At 39.5% G+C, this 16,500-nt stretch overlaps 1 protein-coding gene and 1 pseudogene across 6 annotated transcripts in view; both read left to right on the top strand.

The window, feature by feature from the left end:
- The window catches only part of CWC27 (CWC27 spliceosome associated cyclophilin), a 283,204-nt gene that overhangs the window by 221,153 nt on the left and 45,551 nt on the right, over positions 1-16,500 (top strand). For all 6 annotated transcript variants that reach the window (XR_001494446.3, XR_813683.4, XM_059878680.1 and 3 more), the window contains 1 exon segment: positions 6,431-6,534. Coding sequence is in view for 4 of the 6 variants with exons in the window: in XM_059878680.1 (XP_059734663.1) it covers positions 6,431-6,534 (104 nt within the window). In the remaining 2 variants the exon portion in view is untranslated.
- On the top strand, positions 1,029-1,659 carry LOC784354 (large ribosomal subunit protein uL11-like; annotated as a pseudogene).

Genomic DNA, 16,500 nt, shown 5'->3' with positions numbered 1-16,500 from the left:
AAGAAGCTAAAGGCAAAGGAGAAAAGGAAAAGATATATCCATCTGAATGCAGAGTTCCAAAGAATAGCAAGGAGAGATAGGAAAGACTTTCTCAGAGATAAGTGCAAAGAAATAAAGGAGCACAATAGAATGGGAAAGACTAGAGGTCTCTTCAAGAAGATTAGAGATACCAAGGGAACATTTCATGCAAAGATGGGCTCAATAAAGGACAGAAACAGCATGGACCTAACAGAAGCAGAAGATATTAAGAACAGGTGTCAAGAATACACATAAGAACTATACCTAAAAGATCTTCATGACCCAGATAATCATGATGGTGTGGTCACTCACCTCAGACATCCTGGAATGCGAAGTCAAGTGGGCTTTAGAAAGCAGCACTACAAACAAAGCTAGGGGAGGTGATGGAATCCCAGCTGAACTATTTCAAATCCTAAAAGATGATGCTGTGAAAGTGCTGCACTCAATATGCCAGCAAATTTGGAAAACTCAGCAGTGGCCACAGGACTGGAAAAGCTCAGTTTTCATTCCAATCTCAAAGAAAGGCAATGCCAAAGAATCCACAAATTACCACACAATTGCACCCATCTCACATGCTAGCAAAGTAATGCTCAAAATTCTCCAAGACAGGCTTCAACAGTACGTGAACTGAGACCTTCCAGGTGCTCAAGCTGGGTTTAGAAAAGGCAGAGGAGCCAGAGGAGCCATTTCAGATGTTGAAATTGCCAACATCCACTGGATCACAGAAAAGGCAAGAGAATCCCAAAACAATATCTACTTCTGCTTCATTGACTACTCTAAAGCCTTTGACTGTGTGGATCACAACAAACTGTGGACAATTCTTAGAGTGGAGAATACTCTCAGACCACCTGACCTGCCTTCTGGAAATCTGTATGCAGGTCAAGAAGCAACAGAACTGGACATGGAACAATGGACTGGTTCCAAATTGTGAAAGGAGTACATCAAGGCTGTATATTGTCACTTTGCTTATTTTAACTTATATGCAGGATACATCATGAGAAATGCTTGACTGGATGAAGCACAAGATGGAATCAAGCTTTCGGCTTTCGGCTCGGGGGAGGCAGAGGTGCAACTTTCTTTGGTCGTCCCGAATCCGGGTTCATCCGACACCAGCCGCCTCCACCATGCCGCCTAAGTTCGACCCCAACGAGATAAAAGTCGTGTACCTGAGGTGCACCGGTGGGGAAGTCGGTGCCACGTCTGCCCTGGCCCCCAAGATCGGCCCTCTGGGTCTGTCTCCAAAAAAGGTTGGTGATGACATCGCCAAGGCAACTGGTGATTGGAAGGGTCTGAGGATTACAGTGAAACTGACCATTCAGAACAGACAAGCCCAGATTGAGGTGGTACCTTCTGCTTCTGCCTTGATCATCAAAGCCCTCAAGGAACCACCAAGGGACAGAAAGAAGCAGAAAAACATTAAGTAAGCACAGTGGAAACATTACTTTTGATGAGATCGTCAACATTGCCCGGCAGATGCGACATCGGTCTCTAGCTAGAGAACTTTCTGGAACCATTAAAGAGATCCTGGGGACCGCCCAGTCGGTGGGCTGCAATGTTGATGGCCGCCACCCTCATGACATCATAGATGATATCAACAGTGGCGCAGTGGAGTGCCCTGCTAGTTAAGAACTGCAAAGGAAAAAGGAAAATAAAGGATCATTTGACAACCAAAAAAAAAAGATGGAATCAAGATTGATTCCAAGAGAAATATCAATAACCTCAGATACGCAGATGACACCACCCATATGGCAGAAAGTGAAGAGGAACTAAAGAGCCTCTTGACAAAAGTGAAAGAGGAGAGTGAAAAAACTGACTTGAAACTCAGCATTCAAAAAACTAAGGTCATGGCATCTGGTCCCATCACTAATGGCAAATGGGTGGGGAAACAATGGAAACAGTGACAGACTTTCTTTTTATGGGCTCCAAAATCACTGCAGATGGTAACTGCTGCCATGAAATTAAAAGACACTTGCTCCTTGGAAGAAAAGCCATCACCAACCGAGACAGCATATTAAAAATCAAAGATACTACTTTACTAGCAAAGGTCTGTCTAGTCAAAGCTATAATTTTTCCAGTAGTCATGTATGGATGTGAGAGTTGGACCTTAAAGAAGCTGAGTGCCGAAGAATTGATGCTTTTGAACTATGGTGTTGGAGAAGACTCTTGAGAGTCCCTTGGACAGCAAGGAGATCCAACCAGTCAATCCTAAAGAAATCAGTCCTGAATATTCATTGGAAGGACTGATGCTGAAGCTCCAATCCTTTGGCCACCTGATGCGAAGAACTGACTTATTGGAAAAGACCCTGATGCTGAGAAAGATTGAAGCAGGAGGAGAAGGGGATGACACAGGATGAGATGGTGGGATGACATCACCAACTTGATGGACATGAGTTTGAGCAAGCTCTGGGAGTTGGTAATGGACATGAAAGCCTGGCATGCTGCAGTCCATGGTGTCGCAAAGAGTTGGACACGACTGACTGACTGAACTGAGCTGAGCTGAACCACAACAGTATGGTCACTCACCTAGAGCTGGACATCCTGGAGTGTGAAGTCAAGTGGACCTTAGGAAACATTACTACAAACAGAGCTAGTGGAGATGATGGAATTCCAGCTGAGCTATTTCAAATCCTAAAAGATAATGTTGTAAAATTGACTGGTATGCTGAATGTGAAATGCTGCACTGAATATGTCAGAAAATTTGGAGAACTCAGCAGTGGCCATGGGACTGGTAAAGGTCAGTTTTCATTCCAATCCCAAAGAAAGACAATGCCAAAGAATGTTCAAGCTACTGCACATTTGCAGTCGTTTCACATGCTAGCAAGGTAATGCTCAAAATCCTTCAAGCTAGGCTTCAGCAGTATGTGAACCAGGAACTTCTAGGTTTACAAGCTGGGTTTCGAAGAGACAGAGGAACCAGAGATGAAACCGCCAACATTCATTGGATCATGGAGAAAGCAAGCAAGTTCTAGAAAAACATCTACTTCTACTTCACTGACTAAACTAAATCTTTTGACTGTGTGGATCACAACAAGCTGTGGACAATTCTTAAAGAGTTGGGAATACCAGACTTATTTGTCTGGGAATACCACCTTACTTGTCTCCTGAGAAACCTATTTGCAAGTCAAGAACGAACAGTTAGAACCTTACATGGAATAGCAGACTGGTTCAAAATTGGGAAATGAGTACAACAAGACTGTATATTGTCACCTTGCTTATTTAACTTATATGCAGAATACATCATATGAAATGCCATGCTGGATGAATTACAAGCTAGAATCAAGGTTGCCGGGAGAAATACCAACAACTGCGGATATGCAGATGATATTACTCTAATGGCATAAAGTGAAGAGGAACTAAAGAGAGTCTTGATGAAAGTAAAAGAGGAGAGTGAAAAAGCTGGCTTGAAACTCAGCATTCAAAAAACGAAGATCATGGCATTCACTCCCCTCACTTCATGGCAAATAGAAGGGGAAAAAGTGGAAGTAGTAAAAAATTTTATTTTCTTGGGCTCCAAAATCACTGTGGACAGTGACTGCAGCCATGAGATTAAAAGAAGCTTGCTCCTTGGAAGAAAGGCTAGGACAAATCTAGACAACATATTAAAAAGCAGAGACATCACTTTGCCAACAATGGTCTGTATGGTCAAAAGTATGGTTTTCCAGTTGTCATGTATAGATGTGAGAACTGGACAATAAAAAAGGCTGAGCGCCAAAGAATTGATGCTTTTGAATTGTGGTGCTGGAGAAGACTCTTAAGAGTCCCTTGGACTGCAAAGAGATCAAACCAGTCAGTCCTAAAGAAAATCAACCCTGGAAGGACTGATGTTGAATATTCACTGGAAGGACTGATGTTGAATATTCACTGGAAGGACTGATGTTGAACCTGAAGCTCCAGTATTTTCACTGCTTGATGCAAAGAGCCGACTCATTGGAAAAGACCCTGATGCTGAGGAAGACTGACAGCAAAAGGAAAAGAGGAGCTGCAAGAGATAAGATGGTTAGATAGCATCACTGACTCAGTGGACATGAATCGAAGCAAACTCTAGGTAGGAGATAGAACCGGGGAGCCTGGTCTGCTGTAGTCCATGGAGTCACTAAGAGTCATGCATAACTTGGTGACTGAACAACAAAAAGAAAGGTATTTTGCTTGTCGTAGTCCCAGCTCTCCTCTGAGCAAATGCCAGTCAGTATCACATTAGTTGGCTCTAAAAACAGACTGTCTTGCCACTTTCACCTCAAAAGAATAAGATCCATGTCTAGTAATTTTCTAGGAAGTTTTAAAATCATTCCACCAAGAAGTCTCCTTTGTTTTCATTTTTATTTATGTCCCCAGAGAAGACATTTCCAATTTGTGAAAACCTACCATTAAAAACTGATGGGGTTTGCTTTTAAGTGATAGATAGAGATACATGTTTGTAGACACATCCATGTAGAGATATGTGTTTATGAAATATATAAATATATAAACACATACACATATACACACAGAGAAACAGGAAGCCCTGTAGGATATATACCAGATGTCCACAGTGGTTACTAATTCTTAGTGGTGGGATAGTAGATATTTTTATTTTGCTTGTGTGTATTTTCTAATATTTCTACAATAATGTCTTTCCATATTATAAAGCAAATACAATAAAAGTTTGTAGGCAGAATGGGTTTTTTTTTAATGAATAAGGTTTTAAAACAAAGGATGTTTTATTAACATTGTTTGAAGAGCTTAATCCTTTAATTACTACTTTAGAAACAAATAAAATATCTAAACCCTAACTCACTAGCAGCCCTTAAAATGCTTATGAGGATATTCTATAGGAATTTATAGTTTTTCCTTAAAACTCATCTCATTCAGCAACTGTGGTAATGTGTATATTTTCAGCTATTGTCTATGCAGGCGTTAAATCTTACAAAAACATATAAGGCACTTTTCCCTATCATTTTTTAACAATAATTTCCTTTGTTTCTTTTAGTTATTTTGACACCACCTGTCTTAGCGAGCTTAGGTTCTAGGCCACCAACACCTACTTAATTTTTTCATAAACTGTGGTCTTAATGATATTTTAGATAAATTCTGGAGCCTCCAAGTTACCATGACTATTAGATCTGTTTTTTACACATTGAACTATTACACATTTTCCCTTGTAAATATAAGTACGGTTAGCCCTTGAGCAACACAGCTTTGAACTTCATGGGTCCACTTATACTCAAATTTCTTTCAATAAATATATACTACAGTCCTGGACTAAGCATGAATGGTTGCATAACCACAGAAGTAGAGAGAGGGCGGATTTTCAACTGCTCAGAGGGTGGGTGCCCTTATGCTGTTTAGGGGTCAACTATATTTCAGTACTGATTTCAGTGTGCCATTGTCTTAATTAGAAACTTGATTTTTTTTTTTTTAAGACAGGTGGTATTTTATCCCATTTCACAATTATGTACCTTCTAAAACTGTAGAATAAATTTTTTTTCTGATTTCTCTGCTCAAATTCTGAAACAAATTCTTAAGGTATAGCTGGAGACAATATGATTAATATTTAAGGCACTTGTTGTTTCCTCTTACCTGTAAAGGGCATGGGAGTCAAAAAGAAAATCAGAGGACTGGTCCCTTTTTTATAAAAATATACTCAACGTTATGGTTATATCCTACTTCTTTCACTTAACAATAGAATACTTCATGAATATAGTTTAATAATAGTGTAATCACACATTCACTGCTTTTTACCAAATTTATCTATTTTCTTATAAATAGACATTTAACATTTCCTTTTTCACTTGTATGAATATTGCTGCAGTGTACATCTCTTGCATAAGCCATTTTCGGTGTTTCAGATTATTTTTCTACATGTATTCCCAGGATTGGAATTACTGAATCAAAGGCAGCGAGCATTTATTGTTTCTGATACGTATAAAAAACTTTCCAAAGATGTCACTCCAGTTTACCCACCTTCCAGCAATTAATGTGTTCTTTCATTTCACCTTTCCCAACATTGACATCTTTATATTTTTGGAAATTTGTTCAGTGAAAAGTGCTGTTTGTTGTTGGTGTTTTGTTTTTGACTTCACATTTCTTAGTGAAGTATTAATACCTCCCTATCCTGTGTACCCTAAAAACTTAGCTCTTAGTAAGCATGCATTTTAAAGTTTAAATGTCTTCTATATAAACAAGTTTATATCCCCCAAATCAGAAATAGTCAAATATTCCTGGGGGAAAATGTCAGTGCAAATACAAACAGGGCAATGTCAAGGTTTGTAAATATCAATCATGGTTATAATCGGAGGGCGGTTTTGTTATTTTCCTTCAAAGTTAGAAAATTGTTTTATGGAAGAATATTTTCTCTTCTACTAAATTTAAGTGTCTCTTCTGAAATTATATTTATCCTTATCAGGAAGTTTAGCAGTCCTAATTGTTATTTCAGACTCTTGCGCTGCTGAACCAGTTTAAATCTAAACTCACTCAAGCAATTGCTGAAACTCCTGAAAATGACATTTCTGAAACAGAAGTAGAAGATGATGAAGGATGGTAAGGCCTTTGATTTCTTTATATTAACTATGAACAAATGGACTCAGAGCAGAGACACTGTTAAAACAGTTTTATTATAGCATCTTTTCTTTTCAGACTTTACATTCAATTATATCCTCATCTTATATGGTCTCAATCTCCTTTTACTCCACTTCAGTTCAGTAAGCATAATGCTTTGTGTATTCCCACTGTTGTATTATCCAGTAGAATATACACAGGAAATATATGACACTATCCTTGCCCTAAATACTTGTCTAATATCATGGGAAAGATAAGACTCACGTTTAACAACTAGAAAACAGTCTTAGAAGATTCCGAGTCATTAATTTTTTTACACTTTCCCACAAACACTTTAGAACTCATTAGTCCATTTCATAATCCTACTAAGTTCCTCTTCAAATTTATGATCTCCTGGATCCTAGCAATACATACACAGTTAACTCATTTTTATCTTTGGATATTTTTCAGCTTTAAAAGACACTGATAAGAAATAAAGGGATTAATGTCCTGTGCTTAGCACTTTATCCTATATTGGAGGGGAAAAAAAAAAAAGAATTGTGCTTTCTCTTATCATTCTCCTCTGTCCTCCAGTTGACTTCACATGCAGTATATTAGGCCTCCCCACACCTAACTGCCTCCACCTCCCACGACACCCTGGCTCAGGCACATTGCTGCAAGCAAGCCAGTGGGTCACCCCCACACATGACTCACTCTCTGGAGCCTCTGCACTGTCACAGTATGCCATCACCCCAACCCAGAACCTCAGCCTTACTCCCCTCTGCCAAACAGCGTCTCTCCCCCTTTCAAAACACTGTTCAGCACTCCCATGCTCCAGGAAACCAGTCAGCAAGATTTGTTGAGCACTCACAAATCTAGAGGGTGGAGGAAAGAGGGCTGGAACACACATTTAAAAGGACATAAAAACAACTTGCTAAGAAAACATTTAAGCAAGTAAGACTCTGCAACTATATCTAACTTTAATCAAAAGGACCAGGTGGTGATGAGTTGAATGGGATGAAAGCACTTTTGTATTTCTCAGTCTGTAATTTCTGTATGATTTGGGTTATGATGCCAATGTTTGTAAAACCCTAAGTCTCTTTTAATAGGTTTCTATTGCTTATGTGTATTTGCTTATACTTAAATTCAAAGTTGCTTAAGACAGAAGCTGGCTCATCCCATAGTTCTTTGCCAAAGGTGAAGGCTCAATGAGTGGTGAGTGACCCCCAGAGATAAATGCACATTGCACAGAACTCTCTGTTTTTTTGTATGACCGGACAGGTTTAGTTTTATTTTGGATTCCTTGAATGTCTCAAAATATCTTTCAAATGTTTCGGGTTCAGCCACCACACAAAAAAAATGTTTTGCCAAGTCCTCTTCCTCTTATTTTTGAATCCATATGCATTTTTTAAGGAAATACGATCCATGTGTTTCTGATTCATTTACACTTAACTCATCAAGATGGTGTTTTGTAAGAGCAGTTTGATGCCCAATAAGTTTTTTAACCTTTTTATAAGCCATTTAAGTCCTTTTTTATTGAACAGGAAAGTCACCAACAAATTTAAACCCAGAAATTTCATTTGAAACTCATAACCCACAGGATTCAAATTTACTTTCAACTTGGCAAGACCATTTAACTTCCCAAGGTTCTACCTAGTCCCTTGGTTCCATATCCTCTCATTTTGAATCCCTCATTAGCATCAGATATCAATTAGTGTTTTTGAAAGGGTCATTCTTATTTTTGATGTGATTTCACAATACAATCAATATTCTAACACCCTCATTAGAAAGTTAAAACAAACGGGAAAACTTCACCAGATTGGGGGTGGTGGTGGGAATAATCACAGGTCTAGAAATCTAGAACTAGAACTAGAAATTGGCTAGTTCTCCATCTAGGAAACAAAAATAAGTGGTAAAGGAAGAGGCATTAGGATAAAGGAACCATTACCAGGTCTTCAGGGGGTTCCTTTCTGCTTCCAATTACAGTCACCTAACCAGAAAGTCTGGAGAAGGCAATGGCACCCCACTCCAGTACTCTTGCCTGGAAAACCCCATGGATGGAGAAGCCTGGTAGGCTAAGGTCCATGGGATCGCGATGAGCCAGACACAACTGAGTGACTTCACTTTCACTTTTCACTTTCATGCATTGGAGAAGGAAATGGCAACCCACTCTAGCATTCTCGCCTGGAGAATCCCAGGGATGGGGAAGCCTGGTAGGTTGCCATCTATGGGGTCGCACAGAATCGGACATGATTGAAGAGACTTAGCAGCAGCAGCAGCAGCAACCAGAAAGTCAAAAGTCTACGCTATGTACCTACACACTTTTTGTATTTTTTTTTAATCTAACATCTAATTAAAAAATATGGGGCTCTTATCTACCGCCTTTCTGTTGCAGTGTAAACTATTGAAATTTTGTAACCTGATAAGCAATGGCATCACTTCTGTTCATAAATAAACCAGTATAAACCAGTTCAGCTTTATCAAATCCCTGGTGATTTAGATCATCTCTCACAAAATATATTCCACTAGGAAAAGATGTCTTATATTCAGAATGATTTATAGCAAATATTATGAGTGCATGGCATATGCATGTGTGTTATGCATAAATTACATGGTTCCCAGACTGTTTTGTAGGTCACGCTTGCCACTTTTCTAAGAAGTGAAAGTCAGCCAGTGCTGTACAACACTGTCAGGGCCTGTTATCTGAGGTAAAATGATTGCTTCTAAGACATTTTTATGTGTCCGCATGAGTGACCACACATTGAGGGATCATTTTCATTTTCTGTCAAGATAGAAACCATTACCAATTTGTTATGTTTTCTTTTACTTGGCAAACTGTTCTATTCGCATTTTTGGCCGAGCTGCTGTATTGGCATGGTATACAACAGACATTTGGGTACCATTCAGCTGCGTTCTACTTTTTATGCAAAAAAAAGTGGGAAGGGGAGAGAAAGAAAAGAAATATGATTCTATTGTAAACACCGTATATGGTGTTTGATAATTATTCCCAGATTTCACTGTCTAACAAGGCATTTAAGAAAGTGTTATTAGTAGATCTAAGCTGAAGTGCGTGATAGAAAATTTTCACTCAGAACGATTAGCATTCCTCCTTTGCTGGGATATATACTGCCAATATTTGATAGTGGCAGTGGTGGGCACCAGATTCTAGTGCAGCAGCTAAAGGAACCTCTTGGCCATGACATTCCTTCTTCCCATCCTAATCCCATAACATCACACACTCTTCTAGATATAGAAACCAACTTCAAACATGGATTTTATAAAAACCAATTAGATACATAGCAGGAGTTATCAGCCAAAGGATTCATATGACCATGTAGATGAAGTCCATATGCCATTTTGAGTTTAGTTAGATAAAGCTTGGTTAGCTCCCAAAAAAGTTTTGAGAGTTGTGTCTGACAAGGCAGTAGGGAGACTTATAAAAAAAAGAAAGCCACCTGCTCCTTATGCAACAAAATTAGCATTCCAAGAGGAGGGGAAAAAATTAAGTCTATGAGAGTAGACTGCAGTCTTGTGAACATTAACTATTCACTACTGTGTTCCATTGAAACTTCTTTCCAGATCGTTAACATAAAACTTCACAACAAATGTACATGATAAAATAATAAACAGTATAAATGTCTATCTGCCTTCATCCCTTTTTCTCTTCTCTCTCTCCCTTCACCACTTTCCCTTAGTACACACAATATTCAGTAATATAAGAATAGGAAAACACTAACAATTGCAATGGTTGCCTTAAGTAAATTGGAGAAGGAAATAGCAACCCATTCCAGTATTCTTGCCTGGAGAATCCCAGGGACAGAGGAGCCTGGCGGGCCACGGTTCACGGGGTCACAAGAGTTGGATACGACTTAGCAGCTAAACCACCATCACCACCTCAAGTAAAGATTTTATTATATAAGGAAAAGATATTCACTGTAGAAAAACCAGAGTATAGATTCCTCAAAAGAAGTAAAGTAAATCACCTGTGATCCCAAACTCAACAATAAGTGGTATTAATTTATGCATGTATATATGCCCTTCCACATACTTATGCATATTTTCAGCAGAAATGAGATTATATAATGCTACAGTCTTATAATTTGCTTTTTGTCCCCTCAGCTATGTATAATAAATACTTTCCCTTGTGATATAAAACTTTATGATGTTCTGTTTGTATTCTGTATTGTGGCCATATAGTATTCCCTTAAATGCTGAACCACGTTTTACTTGGTCAGTTCTTTGTTGTTGGATGTTTAGGCTCTTTCCAGTTTTTATTAGTATACACAGCACTGTAATGAACATCCTTATATCTGTGTCACTGCCAGTTTTCTCAGGATAAATTTATAAAACTGGAATTGCTTAGTCAGTGGGTATGCATGTTAGACTCTGCTAAATATTTTCAAGTGGCCCTAGCAAAATGTCATTCCAATTTATACTCCCAAGTAAATATATTTTTTATGACTTGCTTTTAGGACTGTTAGAATCGTAAGAATTAATTATGGTACTTTGTAACGCTTAGTGAAAGAGTATAACATTTCAGAAGAAATGCTTTTCCCTTGTAAACTTTTAAAAAATACCCAGTCTGGTTTGCTTCTGTTTTTAATATATCAATAGCTGGTACATATTTCAACATAACTCCTCAAGATTGTCAGCTCTAAGTATCCTTGTTCTTGGTTCTGAAAAAGTCTTCAAGATAATCCTTTGTGTTAGAACTTTAGGATCTAGAATTTTTTTCCCATTTTATTGTTACACTTTGGCTTGCATTAAAAATCAGTTTTGTCTATCAGCCAGACAGTTTGTTTCTGCTAAAGACTAGAGTTCTGAGAACCACGTTAGCATAGCATAGAAGCAACAAGTACCAGTTGTCTTGAGTATCCAACACAGTGAAAATTTAATAATGTAGATTTAAAAAAAGATTAGAAACTGTTAGACAAATTTGGACCTCACTATAAGATACCATTAACGGATATAGCCTCATTTCATTCCTTGTACTAGCAAAGCTATAAACACCTTTTGTATGCAATACTATAATTACAAATGTAATGCATACTGTGTATGATTTGGTCATGTGTTGAATGAAAGGTGCTGTGACAACAAATGAGTATTTTAACTGTATTCCCCACTTCAAGCAGCACATTGCCAGGCAAGGATAATAACTTGGTGTTAGTTCAGTTCAGTCACTCAGTCATGTATGACTCTTTGCGACCCCATGGACTGCAGCATGCCAGGCTTCCCTGTCCATCACCAACTCCCAGAGCTTGCTCAAACTCATGTCCATCCAGTCGGTGATATCATCCAACCATCTCATCCTCTCTTGCCCCCTCCTCTTCCTGCCTTCAATCTTTCCCAGCATCAGGGCTTTTTCTAAGGAGTCAGTTCTTCACATCAGGTGGCCAAAGTATTGGAGCTTCAGCATCAGTTTTTCCAATGAATGTTCAGGACTGTTTTCCTTTAGGATTGACTGGTTTGATCTCCGTGAAGTCCTAGGGTCTCTCAAGAGTCTTCTCCAACACCACAGTTCAAAAGCATCAATTCTTTAGTGCTCAGCTTTCTTTAGGGTCCAGCTCTCACATCCATACATGACTACTGGAAAAACCATAGCCTTGACTATAGGGACCTTTGTCGGCAAACTAATGTCTCCATTTTTTAATATGCTGTCTAGGTTTGTCATAGCTTTTCTTCCTAGGAGCAAGCTTTTCTTCCAAGATAAGATGAGGGCAAGTCCTTCTACTCCACCATCTGTTCAGCAGCCTGAAAGTGAAAGTTGCTCAATCATGTATGTCTCTTTGCGACCCCATGGACTATAAGTCCATGGAATTCTCTAGGCCAGAAACTGGAGTAGGTAGCCACTCCCTTCTCCAGGGGATCTTCCCAACCCAGGGATCAAACCCAGGTCTTGCAGACTGCAGGTGGATTCTATACCAGCTAAGCCATCAGAAAAGCCGAAGAATACTGGAGTGGGTAGCATATCCCTTCTTCAGCAGATCTTCCCAACCTAGGAATCAAACCAGGGTCTCCTGCATTGCAGGCGGATTCTTTACCTGCTGAGCTACCAGGGAAGCCAAGTTGGTGTAGGCAAACACAAATACAGCTATAAGGAGACTATGAGGCTAATGAAAGCCCAGATTAGCCACCTAAGAGATCTTTACCCTTTAGTGAAAAGAAGAACTGCAGGTCTCAAACTATTGGTCTCTGGGCCACTTTTATACTCTTAAAAAATTTTGAGGACCCCAAAGAGCATTTGTTTATGTGAAATATATTTATTGATATTTAGCTTATTAGGAATTAATAATAGAAATTTTAAATCACTTCAAAATAACAATAATGAACCTATTACATTTAATGTAAGTAATGTACTTTTATGAAGAATAATTATATTTTCAAAGCAGAAAATAATTATATTCTCAGCAGCAAAAAAACTGAAAAGAGTGGTATTTATTTACATTTTTTCATATCTCTTATGTCCAGCATAACAGGAAGAGCTGGTTCTCATATCTGCATTCCACTCTGTTTTGATCTAATACATCATGTGTTCTCTGAAAATTTTCTCTGCACGTTCATGAGAGGATGAGAATAATGAGGGTAAATAATGTCTTAGTATTCATAGAAAATAATTTCGACATTGCAGGGACAGTGACCCTCAACATTTTGAGAACTGCTGAGTTAGAGCACCTTTAGTCACTGTGTGTGTCACGGTGGTCCTCACTTATCAGAGGGTATGACCCAATCTGTAAGTCCTGGGAAGCTTTATTCCAGATCCTGGATTGTGATCCTTGTTCTCAAGTGGTACCAAAGTGGTGCTTTCTGAAGTAAATGTGCCCAACACCGTTGACCTAGACTTGGTACTGTTGTTCTTGTTCAGTCACCCAGTCGTGTCCAACTCTTTGCAACCCCATGGACCACAGCACACCAGCCCTCCTTGTCCCTCTCCATCTCCCGAAGTTTATCTAAGTTCATGTCCACTGCATCAGTGATACCATCCAGCCATCTCATCCTCTGACACCCTCATCCTGCTTCTGCCCTTAATCTTTCCCAACATCAGGGACTTTTCCAGTGAGTCAGCTGTTCTCATCAGATGACCAAAATACTGGAACTTCAGCTTCAGCATCAGTCCTTCCAAAGAGTATTCAGGGTTGATTTCCCTTAAGATTGACTGGTTTGATATCCTTGCTGTCCAAGGGACTCTCAGGAGTCTTCTCCAGCACCACTGTTCAAAGGCATCAATTCTTTGGTGCTCTGCCTTCTTTATGGTCCAGCTCTCACAACCGTATGTGACCACTGGGAAGACCATAGCCTTGACTGTACAGACCTTTGTCAACCAAGTGATGTCTCTGCTTTTCAACATGCTGTCTAGGTTTGTCGTTTTCCTGTCAAGAATCAATCATCTTCTGATTCATGGCTGCAGTCACCATCCACAGTGATTTTAGAGCCCAAGAAGAAGAAATCTGTCACTACTTCCACTTTTTCCCCTTCTGTTTGCCATGAAGTAATGGGGCCAGATGCCATGATCTTAGTTTTTTCATATTTAGTTTTAACCCGGCTGTTTCACTCTCCTCCTTCACCCTCAAGAGGCTCTTTAGTTCCTCTTTGCTTTCTGCCATTAGAGTGGTATCATCTGCATTCTTGAGGCTGTTGAAGTTTCTCCTGCCTATCTTGATTCCAGCTTGTAACACATCCAGGCCGGCATTTCTCATGTGGTCAGGGTATAGGTTAAACAAACAGGGTGACGGCAGACAGCCCTGTCGTACTCCTTTCTCAATCCAGAACCTATCAGTTGTTCTATACAGGGTTCTAACTGTTGCTTCTCAACCCATGCATGTTTCTCAGGAGACAGGTAAGATGATCTGGTATTCTCATCTCTCTGAGAGCTTTCCACAGTTGGTTATGATCCACACAGTCAAAGGCTTTCGCGTAGTCAATGAAACAAAGGTAGATGTTTTTCTGGAATTCCTTTGCTTTCTCTGTGATCCAGCAAGTGTTGGCAATTTGATCTCTGGTTCCTCTGCCTTTTCTAAACCCAGCTTGGATGTCTGGAAGTTCTGAGTTCGCCAAGACTTTAAGCATGATCTTGCTAACATGGGAGATGAGTGCAATTGTCTGATGGTTTGAACATTCTTTAGTACTACCCTTTGTGGAAATTGGGATGAGAATTGACCTTTTCCAGTCCTGTGACCACTGCTGGGTCTTCCAAATTTGCTGAAATATTGAGTGCAGCACTTTGATAGCATCATCCTTTAGGCTTTTGAATAGCTCCACTGGAATTCCATCGCATCCACTGGCTTTATTGACAGCAGTGCTTCCTAAGGCCCACTTGACTTCACACTCCAGAATGTCTGGCTCTGGGTGACGGACTAAACCATCGTAGTTATCCAGCTCATTAAATCTTTTTTGTACAGTTCTTCCATGTATTCTTTCCATCTCTTCTTGATCTCTTCTGCATCTACTAGGTCTCTACCGTTTCTGTCCTTTATTGTACACATTTTCAGGTGAAATGTTCCCTTGATATTTCCAATTTTCCTGAAGAGATGTCTAGTCTTTCCCCTTCTGTTGTTTTCCTCTGTTTTTATGCACTGTTCATTGAGGAAGGCCTTCTTGTCTCTCCTTGTTATTCTTTGGAACTCTGTGTTTAGTACCTTTCCCTTTCCCCCTTGATTTTCACTTCTCTTCTTTCTTCAGCTATTTGTAAAGCCTCTTCAGATAACCAGTTTGCAACAGGTCCTGCATACAGGTTTCTCAGGAAGCAGGTAAAGTGGTCTGGTATTCCCATCTCTTAAGAATTTTCCGCAGTTTGTTGTGATCCACACAGTCAAAGGCTTTAGAGTAGTAAATGAAGCAGATGTTTTTTCAGGATTCTCTTGCTTTTTCTGTGACCCAATGGATGTTGGCAATTTCATCTCTGGTTCCTCTGCCTTTTCTAAATCCAACTTGAACATCTGGAAGTTCACAGTTCACATATTGCTGAAACCTGTCTTGGAGAATTTTGAGCATTACTTTGCCAGCATGTGAGATGAGTGCAAATAGTTTAACACTCTTTAGCATTGCCCTTCTTTGGGACTGGAATGAAAACTGACCTTTTCCAGTCCTGTGGCCACTGCTGAGTTTTCCAAATTTGCTGGCATATTGAGTGCAGCCCTTTCACAGCATCATCTTTTAGGATTTAAAATAGCTCAACTGGAATTCCATCACCTCCACTAGTTTTGTTCTTAGTGATGCTTCCTAAGGCCCACTTGACTTTGGACTCGAGGATGTCTGGCTTTCATCAAGAGGCTCTCTAGTTCCTCTTCATTTTCTGCCATAAGGATGGAGCAAGTATCTTTTATTTTGTGGCTGCAGTCACCATCCACAGTGATTTTGGAGCCCAGGAAAATAATATCTGTCACTGCTTCCACTTTTACCCCTTCTGTTTGCCATGAAGTGATGGGACCAGATGTCATGATCATAGTTTTTTGAAAGTTGAGTTTTTTTGTTTTTTTAATTTTTTAATGAAGGATAATTGCTTTACAGAATTTTGTGGTTTTCTGTCTTACATCAACAAGAATCAGCCATAGGTACATCCATGTTCCCTCCCTCCTGGAACTCCCTCCCATCTCCCTCCCCAACCCACGCTTCAGCTTATCTCAGAGCCCCTGTTTGAGTTCCCTGAGTCATACAGCAAATTCCTATTGGCTATCTGTTTTATATATGGTATTGTAAATTTCTATGTTATGCTCTCCATACATCTCCCCTTCTCCCTCCCTTCCTCCTACAGTGTCCCACAGGTCTGTTCTGTATGTCTGAAGTAAGTCAGAAAGAGAAATATAAATATCGTATACTGACACATATATATGGAATCTGAAGAGATGGCACTGATGAATTTATTTTCAGGGCAGCAATGGAGAATGTTGAGTTTTTAAGTCAGCTTTTTCACTCTCCTTTTTCATCTTCATCAAGAGGCTCTTTAGTTCCTCTTCACTCTCTGCCATTAGAGTG

The sequence above is a fragment of the Bos taurus genome, chromosome 20, assembly GCF_002263795.3.
Source record: "Bos taurus isolate L1 Dominette 01449 registration number 42190680 breed Hereford chromosome 20, ARS-UCD2.0, whole genome shotgun sequence".
In the NCBI taxonomy this organism is placed as follows: Eukaryota; Metazoa; Chordata; class Mammalia; order Artiodactyla; family Bovidae; genus Bos; species Bos taurus.
This window is presented reverse-complemented; position numbering and strand designations above follow the sequence as displayed.